Source organism: Pseudophryne corroboree, unplaced genomic scaffold (genome assembly GCF_028390025.1).
Source record: "Pseudophryne corroboree isolate aPseCor3 unplaced genomic scaffold, aPseCor3.hap2 scaffold_1777, whole genome shotgun sequence".
In the NCBI taxonomy this organism is placed as follows: Eukaryota; Metazoa; Chordata; class Amphibia; order Anura; family Myobatrachidae; genus Pseudophryne; species Pseudophryne corroboree.
The window spans coordinates 14481-41550 of NW_026968415.1; the positions used below are offsets into that span (position 1 = coordinate 14481).

The following is a 27070-nucleotide window of genomic DNA, read 5'->3' on the forward strand; positions in this document are numbered from 1 at the left end:
AAGGACTGAGGTCTAAAAGATTTGAACGCTGGTCAGAGTATTTCCTTTCCCGTTGACTGAGAGTTCCATTTATCCTATTCAGGACCAGATAACACCAGTAGAAGGGAACGCCCCTATTCCTCATTTTGACTCTGCCTCGGCCTGTCAAGAACGCAACCACAGCGGCTGTCGGGCCACAAGCCGAGAACAAACTTGTCCGACATCCAACGAGGCCGTACCTAAATACTCAACCAATTCACAAATGTGATCGGTAAGAAATATAAGCTGGTCTGAGGGAAAACCCTGTTGTAGGCCTAACCTGAGCTGTTTCGCCCATGCAACTACAGCCTTGTTAACCCAAACTCCAACTCAAACAGGTGTAAGCATCACCCCTGTTGCTGTATACATGGACTTTAGCATGGCCTCCAGCTTACTCTCCGAGGGGTCTTTAAGCGTAGCTGCACCTGGGACTGGAATAGTCAATTTTAGTGAAAGTTTAGAAACTGAAGACTCCACCGATGGTGATTTAGTTGTCATAGCCTGTGGGAAAAGATATTTAGACAGAAATCGCGTTGTCCCAGAAAAGTGTTTAACTGGATTTAGCCATGCTTCTATTGCCTGCTTATTAAGAGATAAGAATAAGAAAAACACACAGTCGCCCATAGTCTGCTAGCAATAAAACCTCATATGTTTCAGTGCAACCTAGCAGCTGGCGTACCGCTCTAATGAGATCATCATAGCTCGGGCTATTAGTGACCTCACTATCTGACCCCTGACCCAATGCTGAGATATCAGATGTGGCACTGAATCGTCAGAATGTGATTATGAGACAAACGATGACCATTCTTAGAAACTGAACTATACATGGACTTTGTAACCCAGCAAAGTTCTAGAAACATCCTGAGCCCACATTGGCTGCTCACACGGTATTACCCGTGAATCAGACTTAGCCGCCTCACGGTCTTTTTGTGCAGCGGACAACTCTGACTGCAAATCAGACATTCTCACAGTTATCACAGACAAGCTGCTGTTTCTCATATTGTCATGCAGACAGACAATAATACAGTGAGACAACGTCCGGACAACTCAGTGAAAATAACTGTAGTGTCTATAATACCACGTGCACCGCACTGTGTTATAGAGGAAATCTATGATGGTCACTGTGCCACCTACTAAACACCCCTGCCCCCTCTAGTGGCCGTGTGTTGTAGGACTGACATATTGCTGTAGGAAGAAGCAGGAAGTAGGTGTGTAACCTTTGTGTGAACTGACTATACCCTATAGACAACTGACTATACCCTAGATGTAAAACCTATGCACCCCCAAAAGCACTAATAACATATGCTTAATAGCATGTTCTGTCCCTTATAGCCCTGGCCAACATCCCTTATATTTAGGGGAACCGCTGAACTAGGGACCACCATGACCTCCCCCAATGCTTAAAGCAGTAATCCGCGCCTAGCTTCTTCCATGCCCCCCCCCCCCCCGCATTATATACCAAGCACCGGCTCTGAGTGACGGTGCCCTGCAGAAGCAGCAGCTACCCACCGTGGTCTGTGCGCTTGTGGAAGCTGGAGAGCGGGGTAGATGTGATGGGCGCCCAGCAACGGCAGTGTGATATGTCCACTGCTGGGAGCCACGAGATGTAGCCTGACAGGTGCCCAGCGGCAGCATTATTTGACCTCTGCTGGAAGCCGCTTCCCAGTTGTCTAGAGGGGCAGATTGTAGAGGCAAGCGGCAGTGCTGTTTGGAGCTGCGCTGCCGGGTGCCGGGGAGCGGGCAGGTGTGGAGAGACACAGGTGCCCAGTGGCAGTATGTGTCTGACCGCTGGTGGGAGCGGGGAAGCGGGGGAGATTGAGCCAGTAAAGCTATACCTTAGTAAGCAGCTCATGCAAAACACGTTCCCCGCACACGGAGGGGCGGCAGAAGGATCTGACTACCCCACTATCACAGCAACAAGCTGGCCCAATGGAGCGGCATAAGCTGACCGCCCGCTCCTTACCTCAGTGTAATGTGGAGACTCCAACGGGTCTTCTCTCTAAGCTCCGTCCAGCTCCTGCAGCCATGGCTGAATCAGCTACCGCTGATGAAGGTCTATAGCGGGTCTTCTCTGTCTAAGCACCAACAAGCCTTTGCTGCACAATAGCAGCACACACTCCCGGACCCACGCTTCTTAATAAGCTGGGAAGTGTGATTGATGAAAGAAAAAAATCTTTCGAAAAATTAATAGTAAACCCAGAAATTACTCCAGGATGCAACCTTCCCTGGTGAAGGACACAAAAAACACTGAGGCATCTTGGGAGTATGGAGGGGAAGGTGGGTTACACATTTAAATATTTAAATGTGCCTATCCTTGCTATCGCAATGTCCATATCCCAAGAGTACACCAGAGCCCCCTAGTGGATGAAAAAGAAATGTGATGTCACTCTGACACTCCCAGATCCTCTCACCTCCCCAGTCATGTCCCTGTATTATTACTATAGATATTCGGGATTTCACTGTGACAATCCCAGATCCCCTCACCTTCCCAGTCATGTCCTTGTATTATTACTATAGATATAAGTGATGTAACTGTGATGTTCCCAGACCCCCTCATCTCCCCAGTCATGTCACTGTATTATTACTGTAGATATAAGTGAAATCATTGTGTCATTCCAACATCCCCTCACCAGTCATGTCCCTGTATTATTACTATAGATATTCGTGATTTCACTGTGACACTCCCAGATCCCCTCACCTCCCCAGTCATGTCCCTGTATTATTACTATAGATATAAGTGATGTCCCTGTAACACTCCCAGATCCCCTCACCTCCCAAGTCATGTCCCTGTATTATTACTATAGATAAAAGTGATGTCACTGTGACGCTCCCAGAACCCCTCACCTCCCCAGTCATGTCCCTGTATTATTACTATAGCTATATGTGATTTCACTGTGACACTCCCAGACCCCCCTCACATCTCGTCATGTCTGTATTATTAATATAGATATAAGTGATGTCACTGTGACATCACCACCACTCCCAATGAATAATAATAATAATACCAGGACACAAGCTGCTGTCCCTGTATAATAATACCCATACACAAAAACCTGCTCCCTCTGTATAATACTAATAACAACAGGACACCTCATTCTGCTCTCCCTTTATAGTAATAATAAAATGACACCACAGGCTGCTCCCTCTGCAAAATAATAATAATAATAATAATAATAATAATAAAAGTAATAATAGGACAGAACAGGCTGCTCCCTTCTGTATAATAATAACAACAATAGGACACCACAGGCTGCTCCCACTGTATACTGATAATAACAGGACACCACAGCCTGCTTCCCCTGTATAATAATAATGACAGGACACCACATGCAGCTGTCCCTGTATAATAATAATAAGTGGACATCACTAGCTACTCCTTCTTTATAATAATAATAGGACAACAAAGGCTGCTCCTCCTGTATAATAATAATAATAATAATAATAACAGGACACCACAGGCTGCTCACCTGTATAATAATAATAATAATAATAATATTATTAACAACAACAACTGCACACCACAGGCTACTCCCCCTGTATAATAATAAAAATAATGCTTCCCTTGTATTATAATAACAGGACACCACAGGCTGCTCCTCCTGTACAATAATAACTGGATGCCACTGGCTGCTCCCCCTGCATAATAATAATAATAATAATAATAATAATAGGACACCACTGGCTGCTCCTCCTGTCTATTATGACAGCACAGGATGCTACCCCTGTATACTATGACAACACAGGCTGCTCCTCCTGTATACTATGACAACACAGGCTGCTCCTCCTGTATATTATGACAACACAGGCCGCCCCCCCTGTACAGCACAATGACAAAGGACAGAACACCTGTAATGTCAGGTGTATAGAATTACGGTAACGGCGGGGTCTGCGCCACCTGTATTATGGTAACGGCGGGGTCTGCGCCACCTGTATTACGGTAACACCGGGGTCTGCGCCACCTGTATTACAGTAATAGGACACTAGAGTGTCAGCCACCTGTACAGGGATAATGCAGCACCAGAGGCTGCTCCAGCTGCACTATAACAAGGCACCAGAGGCTGCTCCCCCTGTAGTACAGAACCTGACACCAGAGCTGCTCAGCCTATAGAATAATAATAATAATATCATTACCTGCTGCCAGACACAGCAATGGCTGCTCTCTGCTCCTGCTGCCTTGTGGGAATGATAGAAGGAAGGAGGAGCTCAGACCAGGGGAAATGGCCGCCGCTCCTGACGTCACTACACTGCCAGGGAACCTATTGCTGCTGCCGGACTGGTCTACAAGAAAATGGCCGCCGGCCTCCTGCACTGAGGACATGTATGGTAATATTCATTGCAAAGGGCGGGGCTATGGGCGGGGTGTAGTAGGGGAGGGGCCAGTAACTAGAAAGCCGCCTTTGCCAATCATGCCCTACTTCCTGCCTGTGCGTTCCAACTTACTTCCGTACTGTGCGTTCCACATACAGGAAGTGAGTTTTCATCGACTGCTGCAACCTCCCAGTGTCCGTGGAGATCAGGTAATGGCGTCTTACTATACAGGGGGAGCAGCATGTGGTGTCCTATTATTATTATTACACAGGAGGAGCAGCCTGTGGTGTCCTGTTATTATTACTATACAGGGGGAGCAGCCTGTGGTGTTCTGTTATTATTATTATTATTATACAGGGGGAGCAGACTGTGGTGTCCTGTTGGTAGATGCTAAAATCAAGTGGGCTAAGTGACCTTTTCCGTCTGGGGGAGGAGTCACGACACAAGGGGGAGGAGCTTGGCCAGCGGGATAGTATTACATTTAGTAATCAGGTGGCGAGCGAAGCGAGCCCGAAGTGTGGCGAGCGTTCTTTTAGGGTACCCTGTTCGGCCGGAGCTCCTCCCCCTGGTGATGTGTCTAGGTACGTCACAAGTCCCCTTCTGCCACTCCGATATAGACTCAACCGTGTCCTGTTGTTGTTATACAGGGGGAGCAGCCTGTGGTGTCCTGTTATTACTATTATACAGGGGGAGCAGCCTGTAGTGTCCTGTTATTACTATTATACAGGGGGAGCAGCCTGTAGTGTCCTGTTATTTTTATTATACAGGTGGAGCAGCCTGTTGTGTCCTGTTATTATGCAGGGGGAGCAGCCTGTGGTGTCCATGCGGTTAGTATTATTATTATTATTATTATTATTATTATTATACAGCGGGATCATCCTGTGGTGTCCTGTTATTTTTATACAGGAAAAGCAGCCTTTGGTGTCCTGTTATTTTTATTATTATACAGGGGGAGCAGCCTGTGGTGTCCTTTTTATTATTATTATTATTATTATACTGGGGGAGTAGCCTGTAGTGTCATGTTATTATTATACAGGGGGAGAATCCTGTGGTGTCTTGTTGTTGTTGTTGTTGTTGTTATTATTATTATTTTCTGCTGCGGTGTACACTGGGCTCCACAAGTATAGACATAGGGGTGTAGAGTAGGATCTTGATCCGATGCACCAACAGGCTGAAAAGCTTTGACTGTTCCCAGAATGCACAGCGCCGCCTCCTGCCTCTCTGCACAGGAGCTCAGTTTTGTAGTTGCTTCTGCAGATAGCAGGCACGTTACAGGGGGGCTGCTCAAGGCAGCCCAAAGAAGAGCTTTTTTGAAGAAAAAGTGAAGACTACAAGGGCAGCAGCAGTGTGGATATACATCAGGAATTCTGTGAAAACCCGGGTACGAAGTTTGTTCCTCAAAAGAAGATGCTGGCTCGCTATTCCCTCGCGCCAGAGCTGTCTAAGAATTGGGAAACGCCTCCTCCAGTAGACTCACATGTGGCTAGGATGGTGGTTTCCTCAGCTCTACCTGTCACTACTGTCACGTCTCTAAAGGAGCCTACGGATAAACGTGTGGAGGGTTGTCTGAAAATTATTTACTCCCTCATGGGTGCTGCACAAAGGCCCACTATTGCAGCAACATGGGCTGCAGAGGCTATTGAAGCATGGGCCTTGGAGTTAGATGCTGAAATCTCCTCTGACCATGCTAGACAATGCTTGTCATATATTGTCACAGCTTCTCGATATATCAAAGAGGCTGCTTCTGATGCCGGTATCCTAGGAGCCAAGGCCTCTACTACATCAGTCATGGCTCGCCGGATTTTGTGGCTGAGATCCTGGTCTGTGGATCTGGACTCTAGAAAAACCCTGGAGGTACTGCCTTTTAAGGGAGATATTCTGTTTGGGGAGGACTTAAATAAGATTGTGGCTGACTTGGCTACTGCCAAAACCGTCTGTCTGCCAAGTACCGCTCCTTCTTCTGTCTCGAAGTCTAAGGGTACTTACTTTTGCCCATTTCATCCTTCAGGTAAAGCAAAAGGTCAGGCGTACAACAAGCAGGCCCGCACTTCCAAACCTGGTAAGCCAAAGCCCAAAAGAGCCTGGGCGGCCCGTCAGCCAGCTTCCAAGACTGATAAGCCTGCCGCGTGATGCTCCCCCTGGGGGATCCCAGGGTGGGGGGCCGGCTTATAGGCTATACCCAGGAATGGTTGAAGACCACTTCAGATGCCTGGGTACGGGAAGTCGTCACTCGAGGTTACGCCATAGCCTTCAAAAACCGACCCCCTCATCGATTTTGCTGGACAGACATCCCGTTGGACCAGACAAAGGCATACACTCTACATTGGGTGGTACAGACCCTCCTGGATACAGGAGTCGTAGTACAGGTGCCTCTTGTGCAGAGGTACCGGGGATACTATTCTCCGCTGTTTCTAGTCCCGAAACCGAATGGGTCCTCCCGGCCCATTCTCAACCTCAAGGCATTGAACAGGTTTGTGACGGTTTCCAAGTTCCATATGGAAACCCTTCGCTCTATAGTTCTGGCCTTGGAACCTGGGGGCTACATGATCTCCCTGGATAAACAGGATGCTTACCTGCATATTCCTATAGCAGCATCACATCAGCAATTCCTGAGGTTTGTGATTGGCAACCTCCATTACCAGTTTCGGGCGTTACCTTTTGGTTTAACAACGGCTCCGCAAGTCTTCACCAAAGTTATGGCGGTAATGACGGTGGTACTCCGACGTCAAGGGGTCAGGATACTGCCGTATCTGGACGACTTGTTAATCCTGGCAAATTCCCAAGAAATTACCCTATGTCATCTGGATATGACTGTCCAGTTTCTAAAAGCCCATGGGTGGCTCATCAACTGGAAGAAATCCTCCCTGGTCCCTGCTCAGAGCATGGTGCACCTGGGAGCGCTATTGGACACTCACAACCAGCGGTTGTTCTTATCTCAGGAGAAAGTCCTGAAACTTCAGGACAGGATTCGTTGCTTCCTTTCTCGTCCGCAAGTGTCGATACATTCGGCGATGCAGGTGCTGGGCCTCATGGTATCAGCATTTGACATGGTGGAGTATGCTCAATTCCATTCTCACGTCCTCCAGAAGCTGATTCTAGCCAAGTGGGACGGCCTGCCTCACTGGATCAGGTCTCACATGATCTCATTGACTCCGGAGGTCCGTCTGTCGCTGCTATGGTGGCTCCAAGACCAAAAATTGTGCTGGGGAAGTCCATTCTCGATCTCCAACTGGGTCTTGTTGACGACAGATGCCAGGCTAAGGGGTTGGGGCGCGGTACTGGAGCAACACTCCCTTCAGGGTCGGTGGACCAAGGTGGAATCTCTCCTCTCAATCAACATTCTGGAATTGCGGGCTGTCTTCAATGCATTGAGCCTGGCCCAGCATTTAATTCAGAACCGTCCTGTTCAAGTTCAGTCAGACAACGCCACCACAGTGGCTTACATAAATCATCAAGGCGGCACTCGAAGCCGCTTGGCAATGAAGGAAGTCTCACGGATTCTACATTGGGCAGAACGGCCATATACCAGCCATATCTGCAATATTCATTCCGGGGGTCCTGAATTGGGAAGCAGACTTTCTCAGTCGTCAGGACGTACATGCCGGCGAATGGGGTCTCCATCCAGAAGTGTTTCAACTACTAGTGGAAAAGTGGGGCCTTCCAGACGTGGATCTGATGGCGTCTCGACACAATCACAAGGTTCCCGTCTTCGGAGCAAGGACAAGGGATCCTAAAGCAGCATTCGTGGATGCGCTGGCGGTGCCGTGGAGGTTTCGGCTGCCGTACGCGTTCCCTCCGATGTCACTCCTGCCCAGGGTAATTCGGAAGTTCAAGCAAGAAAGAGGAATTCTGCTTCTCATAGCTCCAGCGTGGTCCAGATGGCACTGGTTCTCAGACCTGCAGGGCTTATCGTCAGAGCGTCCAATTCTACTTCCACAACACCCAGACCTCCTCGTTCAGGGCCCCTGTGTCTACCAGGACCTAGCCCGGCTGTCTTTGACGGCGTGGCTCTTGAAGCTTCCGTCTTAAGGGCTAAAGGGTTTTCTGAGGCAATCATTCAAACTATGTTGCAGGCCCGGAAACCGGCTTCGGCTCGGTTTACTATAGAGTCTGGCATTATTACTTTGTTTGGTGCACTTCTAATAATTATGACGCTTCCAAATTTAGTATAGCCAAGTTGTTGGCTTTTTTTCAGCAGGGCCTGGACTTAGGCCTGCGCCTGGCCTCCCTCAAGGTTCAAATTTCTGCCTTGTCGGTGTGGTTTTAGAGAAAAATTGCAACTTTACCCTATGTGCATACCTTTACTCAGGGTGTGTTGCGTATCCAACCTCCCTACGTCCCGCCTGTGGCTCCTTGGGACTTGTCAGTGGTTTTGGAGGCGCTACAGGAGTCTCCTTTTGAACCTCTTGGTTCAGCTGATCTTAAGGGGCTTTCCCTTAAGGTGGTGTTTCTGCTGGCTATTGCTTCAGCTATAAGAGTGTTTGATTTGGGTGCCCTGTCTTGTAGTTCCCCATAACTGATATTTCACCGTGACCGGGCGGTTCTTAGGACTCGTCCCGGATATTTACCTAAGGTGTTTTCTTCGTTCCACCTTAACCAGGAGATTGTGGTTCCGGCACGGCTTTCTCCTGATCTGTCTCCCAAATAGCGGTCTTTGGATGTGGTATGGGCTCTCCGTATCTATGTGAAGAGAACTGCTTCTATTAGGAAATCTGATGTTCTTTTTGTGCTGTTTGGATTTCACAAACAGGGCTGGCCTGCTCACAAGCAAACTTTGGCCAGATGGATTAGAATGGTGATTGCACATGCTTATGTGAGGGCTGGTCTATCAGCTCCTGCTCATATTACGGCCCATTCTACTCGGTCTGTTGGACCTTCTTGGGCGGCCCGCCGTGGTGCGACCCTTGAACAATTGTGCAAGGCGGCTACGTGGTCCTCAGTGAACACGTTCAGGGTTCTTGTGCCCGCTACAGTGCGTCCCTTCCCATAAGGAACTGCTTTAGGACATCGCCTATGTCTATCCTTGTGGAGCCCAGTGTACCCCGCAGCAGAAAACGAGTTTGGTGTATGTGGCTACTAACCTTTGTCGTCTCTTTTCCTGCTACTGCATTGGGCTGGTTAACTAAAAACTGGGCTCCTGTGCAGGGAGGCGGAGTTATAGAGAGGCAGCGCTGTGCATTCTGGGAACAGTCAAAGCTTTTCAGCCTGTTGGTGCCTCGGATCAAGATCCTACTCTACACCCCTATGTCTATCTTTGTGGAGCCCAGTGTACCTCGCAGAAAGAGTTTTAACAAAGGTAAGTTCTTACCATAAAACTCGTTATTATTATACAGGGGGAGTAGCCTGTAGTGTCATGTTGTTGTTATTATAATACAGCGGGAGCAACCTGCGGTATCCTGTTATTGTTATTATTATTATTATTATTATTATTATTATAATACAGGGGGAGCAGCCTGTAGTGTCCTGTTATTATTCAGGGGGAGTAGCCTGTGGTGTCCTTTTATTATTATTATTATTAATAATAATAATAATAATAATAATATTATTATTATACAGGGGAAGCAGCATTATTATTATTATTATTATACAGGAGGAGCAGCCTGTGGTGTCGTGTTATTATTATTATTATTATTTTCTCTTATGTCCTAGAGGATGCTGGGGACTCCAAAAGGACCATGGGGTATAGACGGATCCGCAGGAGCTTGAGCACACTATAAAGACTTAAACTGGGTGTGAACTGGCTCCTCCCTCTATGCCTCTCCTCCAGACCTCAGTTGGATTCTGTGCCCAGGAGAGACTGGACACACACTAGGGGAGCTCTACTGAGTTTCTCTGAAAGACTTTGTTAGGTTTTTTATTTTCAGGGAGACCTGCTGGCTACAGGCTCCCTGCATCGTGGGAGTGAGGGGAGAGAAGTCAGACCTACTTCTTCTTAGTTTAAGGGCTCTGCTTCTTAGGCTACTGGACACCATTAGCTCCAGAGGGTTCGATCACTTGGTGTGCCTAGCTGCTTGTTCCCGGAGCCGCGCCGTCACCCCCTCACAGAAGCCAGAAGAAAGAAGCCGGGTGAGTATTAGAAGAACAGAAGACTTCAGTGACGGCAGAAGACTTCAGTAACGGAGGTAACAGGTCGCGCTGCGCTCCGTGCTCCCACACACCAACGCACTCACAGGGTGCAGGGCGCTGGGGGGGGGCGCCCTGGGCAGCAAGTTACTGAGGCTCTTTTTTAGGCTGGCTTAAGATGTTCTTCGGTTTCGGGCACCGTGTCCGCTACCCCCGCCAGCATATCGCATCGGTCCCGCTGCGCGCCATTGCTCCCAAACACCAATGGCTGGTATCGGGTGCAGGGCAGTATGTTTTACTTCCAGAGCACATATACAGTGGGTAGCCACTGTATATGGTCCCCTGCCTGCATATAACGGTTATAATATAACGGGCAACCGCGCGCCGATAAGGGGCGTGGCTTAGCCATCACAGCTAGATACAGCGCCATTTTTCCTCAATGTCCCCGCCAACACATGTGTATAGCACAAACAAGGGGGGGCACATACTGTTAGTGTTATGTAGGAATGTATAACACTATTTGATTTGGAAATGGGCATGTACTCATGGTTGTGTATACTCTGTGTGTTCCCTGTCAGATATACACTTGTGTCGACATGTGTGAATGTTCTGTCACAAACGCCTCTGGGGTTCATTGTCGGCATCGTCGAAGCCTGTTTGGTGCTTGTTACTGTAGATACTGAGTCAACAGATCGGTTGTGCTATACTTGTTCATAGTAACACGGTATGGGAGACACAGTAGTAGGTGGGTGACCCTGTCGGCACCAACTGTGATTACTGGGTGTAAATTGACATGCTGTAACTAACTTATACCTGTGTATATATATATATATATATATATATATATATATATATATATGTATGTATATGTATTTAATATGATTCGCTTCCATGAGCCTGTAGCTCGAGCACAGACATGGTAGTATTTGTGGGGGAATGTTGTTAAAATTATAAATGTATATTCCCCTCGGACCCCTCGGGGTCACAAGAATGTTATTTTGCCTGGTTCCTACTCCCTGCTGTCGACGAATACTAGGTTTTCTGTCGACTATAAGGATTCCTGTCAGATCCACAACTGGGGCATTCAGTACATGGTCATACACATTCAGAACACATTAATGTCATTTGGGTCCCGAAGGTTCCGGACAATCCGCTTATATGTATCTTATATGTGTCACGATCCGGGTACTGAGACTCCATTTTCCCTTCTGGATGCACGTCCTCCATCTGCCTCTGCTGTCACTCCTGTCCCTGTGGCCACTGTGCGCGTCTGGGCGCATGAAGTTCTGCTGTTGCGGCCTCCGCTGCCATTACTACATGTTTCACAGTACTTAATTCCCCTTCTGTGTGTGTTCATGGGCGCAGCCATGTTAGACTCCAGTCACATGACATTATTCCTCCTATCCACAGTGCTGACAATGCTGGAGCCTTGTCATAATTGCCAGACCAATCCCTGCTATGCAGCAGGTATAAATATCCTGTCCCGGCTCCCAAAAGATGGTCAGTGCTTCAATTGTCTTCAGTGTTTCCAGCCTGCAAGCTTCACTACAGACTCTATCCTGCGATTCCCTTCTGCAGTTCAGCCTGACTTCCCTGGTGATTAGACTCTGCAGTGTAACCCGACTCTCCAGTGATTAACCCTCTACAGTCTACTCTGATTCCTGCATTTGAACTTTGGCTTTCCAGTAGCCATCCTTCATTCCTCAGTTACCAGCGCACTCCAGCTTCTTTCCTCATTTACCTACAAACCCCAGTTTCGTTTCTCATCTTCCAGCGAACCCTAGCTTAATTTATTGTTTACAGAACTTTCCTCCATATTCCAGGTTCCTGGTCTTAACCAGTTGTGCACCTAATTATCACTTGTGACTTTCTGTTATTCTTTTGCACGTTATTTGAATTTTTATTTAATAAAAGCACTTAAGGCAATTCCAGTTGTTGTGGTCACGCCCTCGGGCATTCATTGCTAGTGTCAATACGCATTTCCAGGAGTCCCATAGCTCCTCCTAAATTCTAGTACCCGTCAGTTCCTACAACTGAGGCTCCCAGTCACGGTCACCAGCCCTCAGTTGTGACAATATGTATCTATAGGTGGGATATGTGTGTATATGTGTATTACATCATGTGTATTCATCTTATGATTTATAATGAATGCTGCAGTAATAGTATTCTTTCTCATGTGCTGGTCGCTCTGTTGATAAAGCTCTAGGTTGACAATGACGAGTGGGTCTCCCGTCCTCTCAAGGAGTCCGAATGTTTATTCTTTTCCCGCGGCAGATAGAATACTGTGAAAGTCAACTCCTGGTCGACACGGCGTCCTGCCACGAAGGATCGTATACAGGAAGCTAAGTGATATTTTATTTCTATTCTTTGGACTTATTTCCATTTTCCTTATGTTGGGTCTTCTCTATATATTGCGTCAGGCTGCAGTGTGTATACAGGAGGTGGCCGGGGGAATGCTGAGACAGACTCCGAGAGATACTGGAGTGTTTCCCTGGGACGGTGTACCGCTGTTTGGGGAGGCCTCAGTTCAGTCAATCTCGGCGGATACTGCTGATAAATCTAACTTGGTGAGTTAGATTCTCTCACAACGGTTGGTGACGCATTCTGTTGTGGGATGCAGTCACTTTAACTAGTCGATACCGGTCTTTTTTCCTTTTCTGTGTAGTTGGAGGGTGAAAGGTAAGTGTTCTGCAGCCTTGGTAGGTTCGCAGAAGCGGATGTTGTGTTCTGTTTCTCAAACATCCACCGCATGGGCTGAGTCTACCCGCCTGGACCCCACTCCGGTGGGGACTCGTCTACTACTTTTCAGTTAGTCCGGGAATAGATCAGAACCCGTGAGTTACTTGTAGAATCCAGAGGGGGACTGTCTGGAGTTACACTTGTTTTCCCTCACTGTTTTCCTAATAGATCTTACCGTTTCCCCTCTGGAAGGGGAGATAATACGCGACGCCATATCAGAGGTGCGTCAGGTTCAGGGCCTTGTCCTCCTGTCCCGGTTTAAAAAAAAAAGTTTACATGAGTCGTTCTACGCATTCAGATTACCTGGAACGATGGCCAGGATGGTCTTTTCCATTTCACTGGAGTGATGGTAGTGTGATGGTTTTCTTTAAATAGCAAGATCCATTGTTATTCTGTAATGAGATGTTCGCCTGATTGAGGCGAGGTCAAGTAACGAGTGGTGCAAATCGTTATTTCTCTCTGTCTGTTCTTCAACACAGGGAAGGGCTGATGTTCCCAACGACGCAGATGTTGGAGGTGGTATCAGAGTAGATACTGAACGGTTGAGGTTCTGTGCTTTCCTCTGGTAAGAGGTCTGAGGACTCTAGTCGGATCAGATTTGCAGTACCAATCCATCTGTTGTTCCATTGATGAAGAAGTTGGGTGCGGCCTAAGAGGCCTTTTTCGGTGAGAAGGTCAAATGCCAGAGTGGTTTTCACGGGACCTGTTGGGAATGTGGTCCGGGGGTCACCGGCACATGCATCGGAATATAATTCTAATGGCCAGGATATCACTCCTGTAAGGTCCCTCAGTTCTCACTTCCTAGAGGGATGAAGGTTCGGGATTCACGATTAGGTCCTGGTGTACATGTGTGCGGATCTCCGAGGCTGGGGAGCAGTCTTTGCATGGGAAATATTTTCAGAGGAAAAGGTCAAGCTGAAAAGCTTGTCTACAATAAGCTTTCTTGAAGTAAGCGCTATTTTCAACTAACATATTCTTTGTGAGCTGCCGGTGTTAATTCTGTCAGACGACTTGGCAGCAGTGGTTAAGTGAGCCGCTAGGGCGGAACAAGAAGCGAAGCTACAGTGGCAGAAGCTGAAGTAGTTTTCTGCTGGGTGGTAAGACTGGTAACCGTTTTATTATCTGTCTTGGTTCCGGACGTAAACGACGGAGAAATAGATTTCCTCTGCGGACACGCTCTCCATCCGGGAGAAATTGTGTTGTCATAGAGACGTTTTAATGAAGTGACAAGTCTTTGAGGAGGGCCTCAATTGGGCATGTTGGCATCTCGCCTCAACGAGAGACCTTAGGAATATGGTTCCAGGTCAAGGGACACTCAAGCTATAGCAGTGGACGGCCTCGTGACACCTTGGGGGTTTTCAGTCAGTTTATGTGTCCCCTCCGCTTTCACTCTGCTGAAGGTGATTAACGTAAGAAGAACAGAGGTTCCGGCGATACCCATTGTTTCGGTCTAGCCAAGCAGGCCTTGGTATCCAGTTCTTCAAGATTTATTCATAGAAAATCCCTGTCCTCTTCCTCTACGGGAGGAAACTGTTACAGCAAGATCCGGGTGTGTATTAGGACTCATCGCAGCTGCGTTTGACGGAGTAGCGGTTGAACGCAATATCCTAGTCCGATCGGGTTTTCCCAGTGAGGTCCTTTCCACACTTCTTCAGACTAATAAAGAAGTAACGGCGAAGCCTTAACACCGTGTTTGGCGTGAATATGTGTCTTGGTGTAAATCTAAGAAGCTTCGTACGGCAGACTTTCAGCTGAGTCGTTCTTCTCCGTTCTTTGCAAGCAGGTGTGGATGCAGGCCTACAGTTAGGCTCCATTTCACGATAATTTTGGCCTTGTAAATTTTCTTAATAAAAAAAAGAATTAGCCACTTTTCCGGAAGTTCAGACTTTTTGTGAAAGGAGTACCGCACATCCAACCTCCATTTGTGCCCCATTGGCACAATGGGCTTTTGACGTGGTGTTGCGTTTCTTGTGTCTCACTGATTGGAACCTTTATTAAAGGTTGTGTTAAAAATTTTCTCTTGGAGAGTGGTCATGCTTTTGTTTTTAAGGCGACCGCAAGGCGGTTGTTGGAAGTAGTGGCTTTGTCTCACAAGAGCCCCTGTTTGGTCTTCCAAGTGGATAGAATTGAGAACTCGGATTGTAGTTCTGCCGAAAGGGTTTTGGGATTTTTCAAAAACCTGCCTTTTTCTACGCCTGTGGTAAGTTCAGCATTGGCTGATTCAATCTTTCTCGATATAGTCTGGGCTGTGAAGATTTATGTCGCCATTTGGGCTCAGTTTGGGGAAACAAAGGCTCTGTTTGTCCGGTATACTCCCAGCGTGCTTGGGGCGCCTGTGTCTCTGCAGTCTGTTTCCTGCTGGATCTGTGATACGATTCGGTGTGCTAGTTCTACGGCTGGATTGCCGTTACCGAAGTCGGGGGAGACCCATTCTACTAGGAAGATGGGTTATTTTGGGGCGGTTGCCCGAGTTGTCTAGGCGGGTTAGCTTTGCCGAGCAGTTACTTGGTCGGGTTTCAAACACATTTGCTAAGCTCTACAAGTTTGATACCCTGGATGATGGGGACCTCATGTTTGCTCAATCGGTGCTGCAGAGTCGTCCGCACTCTCCTGCCTGTTATGGAGCTTTTGTATAGACCCCATGGTCCTTTTGGAGTCCCCAGCATCTTCTAGGACGTAAGAGAAAATAGGATTTTAATACCTACCGGTAAATCCTTTTCTCCTAGTCCGTAGAGGATGCTGGACGCCCGTCCCAGTGCGTACGGTGTCCACTGCTATTGTTTTTGGTGGCACTTTGTGGTGTTTCTTCTCTGTCAGGTTGATGTTGTACATGCCATGGCATGTGATTTCTTATTGTTGGTTGGCTAACACACAGGTTGTGTTGCATATTCTCTCAGCATATGGCTGTATGGTTTTCATACCGTGGGCTGGTGTTCTGTAGAAGGCCAGGTCTTGCGGTATGTTCGTGGTATGAGCTGGTATAACACTCACTGTGTTTAAATTATAAATTCTTTCCTCAAAATGTCCGTCTCTCCTGGGCACAGTTTTCTAACTGAGGTCTGGAGGAGGGGCATAGAGGGAGGAGCCAGTTCACACCCAGTTTAAGTCTTTATAGTGTCTTTATAGTGTGCCCAGGCTCCTGCGGATCCGTCTATACCCCATGGTCCTTTTGGAGTCCCCAGCATCCTCTACGGACTAGGAGAAAAGGATTTACCGGTAGGTATTAAAATCCTATTATTATTATTATTATACAGGGGGAGCAGCCTGTGGTGTCCTGTTATTGTTATTGTTGTTATTATTATTATTATACAGGGGGAGCAGCCTGTGGTGTACTGTTGTTGTTATTATTATACAGGAAGAGCAGCCTGTGGTGTACTGTTAATAATAATAATAACAACAACAACAGGACACCACAGGCTGCTCCCCCTGCATAATAACCGGACACCACAGGCTGCTCTTCCTGTATAATAATAACAACAACAGTACACCACAGGCTGCTCCCCCTATATAACAATAATAATAATAATAATAATAATAATAATATTATTATACAGGGAGAGCAGCCTGTGGTGTCCGGTTATTATGCAGGGGGAGCAGCCTGTGGTGTCCTGTTGTTATTATTATACAGGAGGAGCAGCATGTGGTGTCCTGTTATTATTATAGAGGAGGAGCAGCCTGTGGTGTCCTGTTGTTATTATTATACAGGGGAAGAAGCCTGTGGTGTCCTTTTTTTATTATTAATATTTTTATACAGGGGGAGCATCCTGTGGTGTCCTGTTGTTGTTGTTGTTGTTGTTATTATTATACAGGGGGAGTAGCCTGTAGTGTCCTGTTGTTGTTGTTGTTGTTGTTGTTGTTGTTATTATACAGGAGGAGCAGCCAGTGGTGTCCTGTTGTTGTTGTCGTTGTTATTATTATTATTATTATTATTATTATTATTATTATTATACAGGAGGAGCAGCCAGTGGTGTCCTGTTGTTGTTGTTGTTGTTGTTGTTGTTGTTAATAATAATAATATTATACAGGGGGAGCAGCCTGTAGTGTCCTGTTATTATTATTCAGGGGGAGCAATCTGTGGTGTCCTTTTATTATTATTATTATTATTATTATTATTATTATTATACAGGGGGAGCAGCCTGTGGTGTCTTGTTGTTGTTGTTGTTGTTGTTATTATTATTATACAGGGAGAGCAGCCTGTGGTGTGTTGTTGTTGTTGTTGTTGTTATTTTTCAGGGGGAGTAGCCTGTGGTGTCTTATTATTATTATTATTATTATTATTATTATTATTATTATTATTATTATAATACAGGGGAGCAGCCTGTGGGTTCCTGTTGTTGTTCCTGTTGTTGTTGTTGTTGTTGTTGTTGTTGTTGTTGTTGTTGTTGTTGTAGTAGTAGTAGTAGTAATAATAATAATACAGGGAGAGCGGACTGTGGTGTCCTGTTGTTGTTGTTTTTATTATTATTTAGAGGGAGCAGCCTGTGGTGTCCTGTTGTTGTTGTTGTTGTTGTTATTATTATTATACAGGGGGAGCAGACAGTAGTGTCTTGTTGTTGTTGTTGTTATTATTACTATTATTATTATTATTTCTATAACGTCCTAGTGGATGCTGGGGACTCCGTAAGGACCATGGGGAATAGATGGGCTCCGCAGGAGACTGGTCACTCTAAAAGAAAGATTAGGTACTATCTGGTGTGCACTGGCTCCTCCCTCTATGCCCCTCCTCCAGACCTCAGTTAGAATCTGTGCCCGGCCAGAGCTGGATGCACCCTAGGGGCTCTCCTTAGCTTACTAGTTAAAGAAAGTATTTGTTAGGTTTTTTATTTTCAGTGAGATCTGCTGGCAACAGACTCACTGCTACGTGGGACCGAGGGGAGAGAAGCAAACGTACCTGTTCACAGCTAGCTTGTGCTTCTTAGGCTACTGGACACCATTAGCTCCAAAGGGTTCGAACACAGGCGCCTGTCCTCGATCGTCCGTTCCTGTCTTCATTTAAGGTAGCTCACCACACACACACAGCACCGCAGCTGTGCGCCATTGCTCCCACAGCACACCACATACTCCGGTCACTGTAGGGTGCAGGGCGCTAGGGGGGGGGGGGGCAGCAATTGAAGTACCTTTTGGCATAAACTACATATATACAGTCAGGCACTGTATATATGTAAATTCCCCCACCATATTTTCTCACAGAAAGCGGGACAGAAGCCTGCCGCTGAGGGGCAGGGCCTTCTTCCTCAGCGCACCAGCACCATTTTCTCTTCACAGCTCCGCTGGAAGGACGCTCCCCAGGCTCTCCTCTTATGTCTGAGAGAGAATTACTGGATTCACAAACTAAGAACTCTCATGCCTGAAGGATTAAATGAATGTATTGAATTCGATCTATCCTGATTCTTTCATGCTATCACTTGTTCAACTCATTTATCCCCTTAGTTATCTGTTCTTATTAGATAACACTGTTCAAATTCACATACATTTGACTATTGTCTGTGTCGGTCCTATTTTTAATCAATGGTTAGTCAATATTATTGGTCTGATATACTGACTTATATACATAAAAGGATGGCAGCTATATATAGACATCTTGAGGCTATTCACTCATTATTCATCAGTTTTTTCAGATTTTTTTATGTATTATTTTTTCTTTATATTTTTATATATTTTTTTATTTATTATCTCTTATTTATAATTTTTTTCGGCCACCCACCCAGAGGATGGTTGAGCTTATGCAATTAATAACATGTGAACATAACATAAGAGGTGAATGCACACAGTGCTAATATGTATGGCCCAGTGGCACATCTAGTTTAACCGCTGAACTCTGAAGATTTGAGTTCCCAGGTTCGCATCCAACTGAGGATGATATAGATAATAATATAGACTTTTTTTTATTAATTTCATTATGAGAGTATTTTTTATATTTTTTGATTAGATATATTTATAATGCTGATATCTTTTTATGATTTTTATTAATGTGACTTAGATTGTGTTATATTTACTGAGTTAATTATTGCATTGATTAGAACAGAAGGAGATGGATATCTAATCCCATTTCTGAGATGATTGCTCGAACACAGCATCTTAGGAAACATTAATTACATTTAAATTTCATAGAGCGAATATAAGTGGTCTATTTATCATAAATTAATAGGGACACTGTAGCAAGTCGAGTATGCCATGTTTTATTAACAAATATAAGTATTGCAGCACTGATAAAAGAGCCAACGTTACTGAGTAATTAGTAATCAAATACTGATTTTTGACAGCTGTACTCTGATTAGTTCAGAGCTTAAATACCGCACACTTTGGATGCAGGAAATCACCTTTGAAAAAGTCACGTGGAGCGTGACGAAACGCGTTAGGACCTGCCTCCTCACACACCTTGCACAGGTGTCCTTGTCAGCACATCCATCAGATCTTTTGGACGGTCTTTTCCCTGATGCTTCATTGCCAGTAGCAGCACCAACGGATCCCGATACTCTCAGCCAGCCCACTGCACACGGCGCGGCTTTTCCTCTCCGCTGCACAGCGGTTGTGGGCAACGCAGGACATCTGACCGGGGACGCCCGGATCATTGACCAGCCCACCAGAGAGGTAATAATCACTTGTTCTACGGGTGCTGCACAATTTACTATATCTGGAACTGCATCGATGACACGGACTTTCCAGTGTTTGTACAGCAGCTAATACCAGCAGCTGTGGATATAGACTGTCCTCTTGATTATTAATACCTTCATATTGGAAGATTACCGGCCATCTGACACCTTGTGAGAAAAGTTGTGTGTTCATTATTTTAATTGTTTACCCATAGTCATTGGTACCGATGAACTTGATAACAACAGTTTTATAATATTCTTTTATATACGTTGGCTCTTTTCCTTGACATATTTCTGACATACAGCGCAGCCATTTTTCATGTTTTTTTTCTCCCCTGCAGTATCCTGATACAAAAAGGGTAAAAAAGAGAGGGGGGGCACATAAATTTAGGCGCAAAAGTCATATAAAGCAGCTATTGGTTAATCACCTTTTATAGTGTGTATCCCTGGGTTATATAACGCTGTGGTGTGTGCTGGCATACTCTCTCTCTGTCTCCCCAAAAGCCTTTGTGGGGTCCTGTCCTCAGTCAGAGCATTTCCTGTGTGTGTGCGGTGTGTCGGTACGGCTGTGTCGACATGTTTGATGAGAGTTATGTGGAGGCAGAGCAAGTGCAGATAAATGTGGTGTCTCCGCCGTCGGGGCCGACACCTAATTGGATGGATATGTGGAAGGCCTTAAATGATAATGTAAACTCATTACATAAAAGGTTTGATGATGTTGCAGCCGGGGGACAGCCGGGCTCTCAACTCAGGCCTGCCCAGGCAGCTCAGAGGCCGTCAGGGTCTCATAAATGCCCACTGTCTCAGATGGTTGACACGGATGCCGACATGGAGTCTGACTCCAGTGTCGACGATGATGAGGCACAATTGCAGCCTAAAATGACCAAAGCCATCCGCTATATGATTATTGCAATTAAAGATGTTTTACACATTTCAGAGGTTAACCCTGTTCCTGACAAGAGAGGGTACATATGTTTGGGGAGAAAAAGCAGGCAGTGACTTTTCCCCCCGTCACATGAATTAAATGAGTTATGTGAAGAAGCGTGGAGCTCCCCTGATAAGAAAATAGTGATTCCCAAAAGATTACTGCTGGCGTACCCCTTCCCGCCAACGGATAGGTTACGTTGGGAATCCCCCCCTAGGGTGTACAAGGCCCTGACACGCTTATCTAAAAAGGTGGCCCTGCCATCTCAGGATACGGCCGCCCTAAAGGAGCCTGCGGATAGGAAGCAGGAAGCTATCCTGAAGTCTGTTTATACTCACTCTGGTACTTTACTGAGACCAGCTATTGCTTCAGCCTGGATGTGTAACGCTGTAGCAGCATAAACAGATACTCTGTCAGATGACATAGATTCCCTCGACAAGGATACTGTCTTACTAACCCTGGGCCATATAAAGGACGTCGTCTTATATATGCGGGATGCCCAGAGGGACATTTGCATGCTAGGTTCTAGAATAAATGCAATGTCCGTTTCTGCCAGGAGGGTCTTATGGACTCGGCAATGGACAGGAGATGCCGACTCTAAAAGACACATGGAGGTGTTGCCTTATAAGGGTGAGGAATTGTTTGGGGACGGTCTCTCGGACCTTGTATCCACAGCGACAGCTGGAAAGTCGACTTTCCTGCCTCAGGTTTCCTCACAGACCAAGAAAGCACCGTATTATCAAATGCAGTCCTTTCGTTCTCAGAAAAGCAGGAAGGTCAGAGGTGCTCCCTATTTTGCCAGAGGCAGAGGCAGGGGGAGAGGAAAGAAGCTGCACCATGCAGCCAGTTCCCAGGAACAAAAGTCCTCCCCGGCTTCCACTAAGTCCACCGCATGACGCTGGGGCTCCACAGACGGAGCCAGGAGCGGTGGGGACGCGTCTCCGACATTTCAGCAACCAGTGGGTTCGCTCACGAGTGGATCCTTGGGTTATACAAATTGTATCTCAGGGATACAAGCTGGAATTCGAGGTGACGCCCCCTCACCGTTTCCTAAAATTGGCCTTGCCAGCTTCCCCCCTGGAAAGGGAGGTGGTACTGGCGGCAATTCACAAGCTATTCCTCCAGCAGGTGGTAGTGAAGGTTCCCCTCCTTCAACAAGGAAGGGGTTCCTATTCCACTATGTTTGTGGTACCGAAACCAGACGGTTCGGTAAGACCCATTCTGAATTTAAAATCCCTGTTTATCTCAAGAGATTCAAGTTCAAAATGGAATCGCTCAGAGCGGTCATTGCAAGCCTGGAAGAGGGGGATTTTATGGTATCTCTGGACATCAAGGATGCGTACTTGCATGTCCCCATTTATCCACCTCACCAGGAGTACCTCAGGTTTGTGGTACAGGACTGTCATTACCAATTCCAGACGTTGCCGTTTGGTCTGTCCAGGCACCGAGGGTATTTACCAAGGTAATGGCGGAAATGATGGTACTCCTTTGGAAGCGAGGAGTTACAGTTATCCCGTACTTGGACGATCTCCTTATAAAGGCGAGGTCCAGGGAGCAGTTGTTGTTCAGCGTAGCACACTCTCGGGAAGTGTTGCAGCAACACGGCTGGATTCTGAATATTCCAAAGTCGCAGCTGATTCCTACGACACGTCTGCCCTTCCTGGGCATGATTCTGGACACAGACCAGTAGAAGGTGTTTCTCCCTGGAGGAGAAGGCTCAGGAGCTCGTGACTCTGGTCAGAGACCTCCTCAAACCAAAACAGGTGTCGGCGCATCACTGCACGCGAGTCCTGGGAAAGATGGTAGCCTCATACGAAGCCATTCCCTTCGGCAGGTTCCATGCGAGGATCTTTTAGTTGGATCTGTTGGACAAGTGGTCCGGATCGCATCTTCAGATGCATCGGCTGATCACCCTGTCTCTTCTGTGGTTGCTGCAGAGTGCTCACCTTCTCGAGGGCCGCAGGTTCGGCATTCAGGACTGGGTCCTGGTGACCACGGATGCACGCCTCCGAGGGTGGGGGCAGTCACTCAGGGAAGAAACTTCCAAGGGCTGTGGTCAAGTCAGGCGACTTGTCTGCACATAAACATACTGGAACTTAGGGCCATATACAACGCTCTGAGTCATGCCGAGCCCCTACTTCGAGACAAACCGGTGCTGATTCAGTCAGACAACATCACGGCGGTCGCCCATGTAAACCGACAGGGCGGCACAAGAAGCAGGGTGGCAATGGCAGAAGCCACAAAGATTCTTCGTTGGGTGGAGAATCACGTGCAAGCACTGGCAGCAGTGTTCATTCCTGGAGTGGACATCTGGGAAGCAGACTTCCTCAGCAGACACGACCTCCACCCGGGAGAGTGGGGACTTCATCAAGAAGTCTTCACACAGATAACAAATCGTTGGGAACGGCCACAGGTGGACATGATGGCGTCCCGCCTCAACAAAAAGCTAAAAAGATATTGCGCCAGGTCAAGGGACCCTCAGGCGATAGATGTGGACACACTGGTAACACCGTGGGTGTTCCAGTCGGTTTATGTGTTCCCTCCTCTTCCTCTCATACCCAAGGTACTGAGAATAGTAAGAAAAAGAGGAGTGAGAACAATACTCATCGTTCCGGATTGGCCAAGAAGAACCTGGTACCCAGAACTACAAGAAATGATCACAGAGGACCCATGGCCTCTGCCTCTCAGACAGGACCTGTTGCAACAGGGGCCCTGTCTGTTCCAAGACTTACCGCAGCTGCGTTTGACGGCATGGCGGTTGAACGCCGGATCCTAAAGGATAAGGGCATTCCGGATGAAGTGATCCCTACGCTGATAGGAGCTAGGAAGGATGTGACAGCAATGCATTATCACCGTATATGGCGAAAATATGTTGCTTGGTGTGAGGCCAGGAAGGCCGCTACAGAGGAATTCCAACTGGGCCGATTTCTGCACTTCCTACAGTCAGGTGTGACTATTGGCCTAAAATTAGGGTCCATAAAGGTCCAGATTTCGGCCCTATCCATTTTCTTTCAAAAAGAACTGGCTTCACTGCCTGAGGTTCAGACGTTTGTAAAGGGAGTGCTGCATATTCAGCCCCCTTTTGTGCCACCAGTGACACCTTGGGATCTTAACGTTGTGTTGGATTTCCTGAAATCCCACTGGTTTGAGCCACTTAAGACCGTGTAACTTAAGTATCTCACACGGAAGGTGGTCATGCTGTTGGCCTTAGCATCGGCTAGGCGTGTGTCAGAGTTGGCGGCTTTGTCATGTAAAAGCCCCTATCTGATTTTCCATATGGACAGGGCAGAATTGCGGACTCGCCCCCAATTTCTCCCAAAGTTGGTGTCATCTTTTCATTTAAACCAACCTATTGTGGTGCCTGTGGCTACTCGTGACTTGGAGGACTCCAAGTTGCTGGACGTAGTCCGGGCTTTGAAGATTTTTGTCACCAGAACAGCTGGAGTCAGGAAGACGGACTCGCTGTTTATCCTGTATGCATCCAACAAGCTGGGTGCTCCTGCTTCAAAGCAAACTATTGCTCGCTGGATCTGTAACACGATTCAGCAGGCTCATTCTGCGGCTGGCTTGCCGCATCCAAAATCAGTGAAAGCCCATTCCACGAGGAAGGTGGGGTCTTCTTGGGCGGCTGTCCGAGGGGTCTCGGCTTTACAGCTTTGCCGAACTGCTACTTGGTCGTGATCAAACTCGTTTGCAAGATTCTATAAGTTTGATACCCTGGCTGAGCAGGACCTTGTGTTTGCCCATTCGATGCTGCAGAGTCATCCGCACTCTCCCGCCCGTTTGGGAGATTTGGTATAATCCCCATGGTCCTTACGGAGTCCCCAGCATCCACTAGGACGTTAGATAAAAAAAGAATTTACTCACCGGTAATTCTATTTCTCGCAGTCCATAGTGGATTCTGGGCGCCCGTCCCTAGTGCGGACTTTCTGCAATACGTATATATAGTTATTGCTTAATAAAGGGTTATTGTTATGTGGCATCCTTTTGAGTGATGCTCAGTTGTTGTTCATACTGTTAACTGGGTAAGGTTATCACAAGTTGTACGGTGTGATTGGTGTGACTGGTATGAGTCTTACCCTGGATTCCAAAATCCTTTCCTTGTAGTGTCAGCTCTTCCGGGCACAGTTTCCCTAACTGAGGTCTGGAGGAGGGGCATAGAGGGAGGAGCCAGTGCACACCAGATAGTACCTAATCTTTTCTTTTAAAGTGCCCAGTCTCCTGTGGAGCCCGTCTATTCCCCATGGTCCTTACGGAGTCCCCAGCATCCACTACGGACTACGAAAAATAGAATTACCGGTGAGTAAATTCTTATTTATTATTATTATACAGGGGGAGCAGCTTTTGGTGTCCTGTTATTATTATAATACAGGAGAAGCAGCCTGTGGTGTCCTGTTACTATTATAATACTGGAGGAGCAACCTGTGGAATCCAGTTGTTGTTGTTGTTGTTCTTATTATTATTATTATTATTATTATTATTAATATTATCATTATACAGAGGGAGCAGCAGCCTGTGGTGTCCTGTTATTATTATACAGGGTGAGCAGCCTGTGGTGTCCTGTTATTATAATACATGGGGAGTAGCCTGTGGTGTCATTATAATTATTATTATTATTATTATTATACAGGAGGAGCAACCTGTGGTGTCCTGTTAATAAAGACATATGTTATTATTTTTATACTGGGGTGCAGCCTTTAGTGTTGTTGTTGTTGTTATTATTATTAATCTTATTATATGAAATTGTGGGGATTGAAGATATTGCTCAAATTCTAGGATATATTAAAGCAGAGACCATAATATCCCTGGCATGTGTAACAGATGATAATTGGAGCAGTATAAAGCAAATGTATATCACACTCCTGGGACTGTCACAGTGACATCATTTATATCTATAGTAATAATACAGGGACATGACTGGGGAGGTGAGCGTGACCTGGGAATGTCACAGTGACCTCACTAATATCTATAGTAATAATACAGGGACATGATTGGGGAGGTGATCGGATCTGGGAGTGTCACAGTGACATCACTTATATCTATAGTAATAATACAGAGACATGACTGGGGAGGTGAGAGTTCTGGGAATGTAACAGTGACCTCACTAATATCTATAATAATAATAATACAGGGACATGATTGGGGAGGTGAGAGGGACCTAGGAATGTCACAGTGGCATCACTTATATCTATAGTAATTATACAGGGATGTGACTGGTGAGGTGAGGGGATCTGGGAGTGTCACAATGACCTCACTAATATCTATAGTAATAATACAAGGATATGATTGGGGAGGTGAGGAGGACCTGGGAGTGCCACAGTGACAAGAGAAAGAAAGTGGACTTCTTTGTGGGCGCACTCTTGTGAAGAAATAATGAGATATTCTCAAAGAATAAAACTTCAACTTTTATTACAAATGATTAAGAATTTATTCAATCTCCTGAGAATAAATATTGGGGCAGATGTATTAACCTGGAGATGGCATAAGGAAGGGATAAACCAGTGAAAAATGCAAGGTGATACACGCACAAGCCAATCACCTCCTAACTGTTAATTTACATATTGGAACTGATTGGTTGGTGTGTTTATCACCTTCCATTTATCACTGGTTTATCACTTCCTTATGCCTTCTCCAGGTTAATACATCTGCCACATTGCTTCTTGCCGCCTTTCCCCTGCCTGTCTCCTGCCGCCTTTCCCCTGCCTGTCTCCTGCCGCCTTTCCCCTGCCTGTCTCCTGCCGCCTCTCCCCTGCCTGTCTCCTGCCGCCTTTCCCCTGCCTGTCTCCTGCCACCCCCACCCTGCTGCCCACCTGCCTGTCACCTGCCACCTTTTCCCTGCCTGTCTCCTGCCGCCTTTCCCCTGCCTATCTCCTGCCGCCTTTCCCCTGCCTGTCACCTGCCACCTTTTCCCTGCCTGTCTCCTGCAGCCTTTCCCCTGCCTGTCTCCTGCTGCCTTTCCCCTGCCTGTCTCCTGCAAGCTTTCCCTTGCCTGTCTCCTGCAACCTTTCCCCTGCCTGTCTCCTGTCGCCTTTCCTCTGCCTGTCTCCTGCCTCCCCCACCCTGCTGCCCACCTCCCTGTCTCCGTCCACCTTTCCCTGCCTGTCTCCGGCCACCTTTCACCTGCCTGTCTCCAGCCACCTTTCCCCTGCCTGTCTCCTGCCGCCTTTCCCCTCCCTGTCTCCTGCCACCTTTCCACTGCCTGTCTCCTGCCACCTTTCCACTGCCTGTCTCCTGCCGCCTTTCCCCTACCTGTCTCCTGCCACCCCCACCCTGCTGCCCACCTGCCTGTCTCCTGCCACCTTTTCCCTGCCTGTCTCCTGCCACCTTTTCCCTGCCTGTCTCCTGCCACCTTTTCCCTGCCTGTCTCCTGCCGCCTTTCCCCTGCCTGTCTCCTGCCGCCTTTCCCCTGCCTGTCTCCTGCAAT

At 47.0% G+C, this 27070-nt stretch overlaps 1 protein-coding gene across 4 annotated transcripts in view; it reads left to right on the top strand.

Moving 5' to 3' along the window:
• The first annotated feature begins 4572 nt into the window (after positions 1-4572).
• The window catches only part of LOC135002347 (oocyte zinc finger protein XlCOF8.4-like), a 49328-nt gene continuing 26830 nt past the window's right edge, over positions 4573-27070 (top strand). For 2 of the 4 annotated variants that reach the window (XM_063951659.1, XM_063951660.1), the window contains exon 1: positions 9475-9622. In XM_063951659.1, coding sequence (XP_063807729.1) covers positions 9571-9622 — 52 coding nt within the window. In that variant the 5' untranslated portion in view covers positions 9475-9570. Of the gene's footprint in view, positions 5154-9474; positions 9623-24559; positions 24946-27070 lie in introns of those variants that run through there. The other 2 variants (XM_063951662.1, XM_063951663.1) reach the window with 2 other exon arrangements.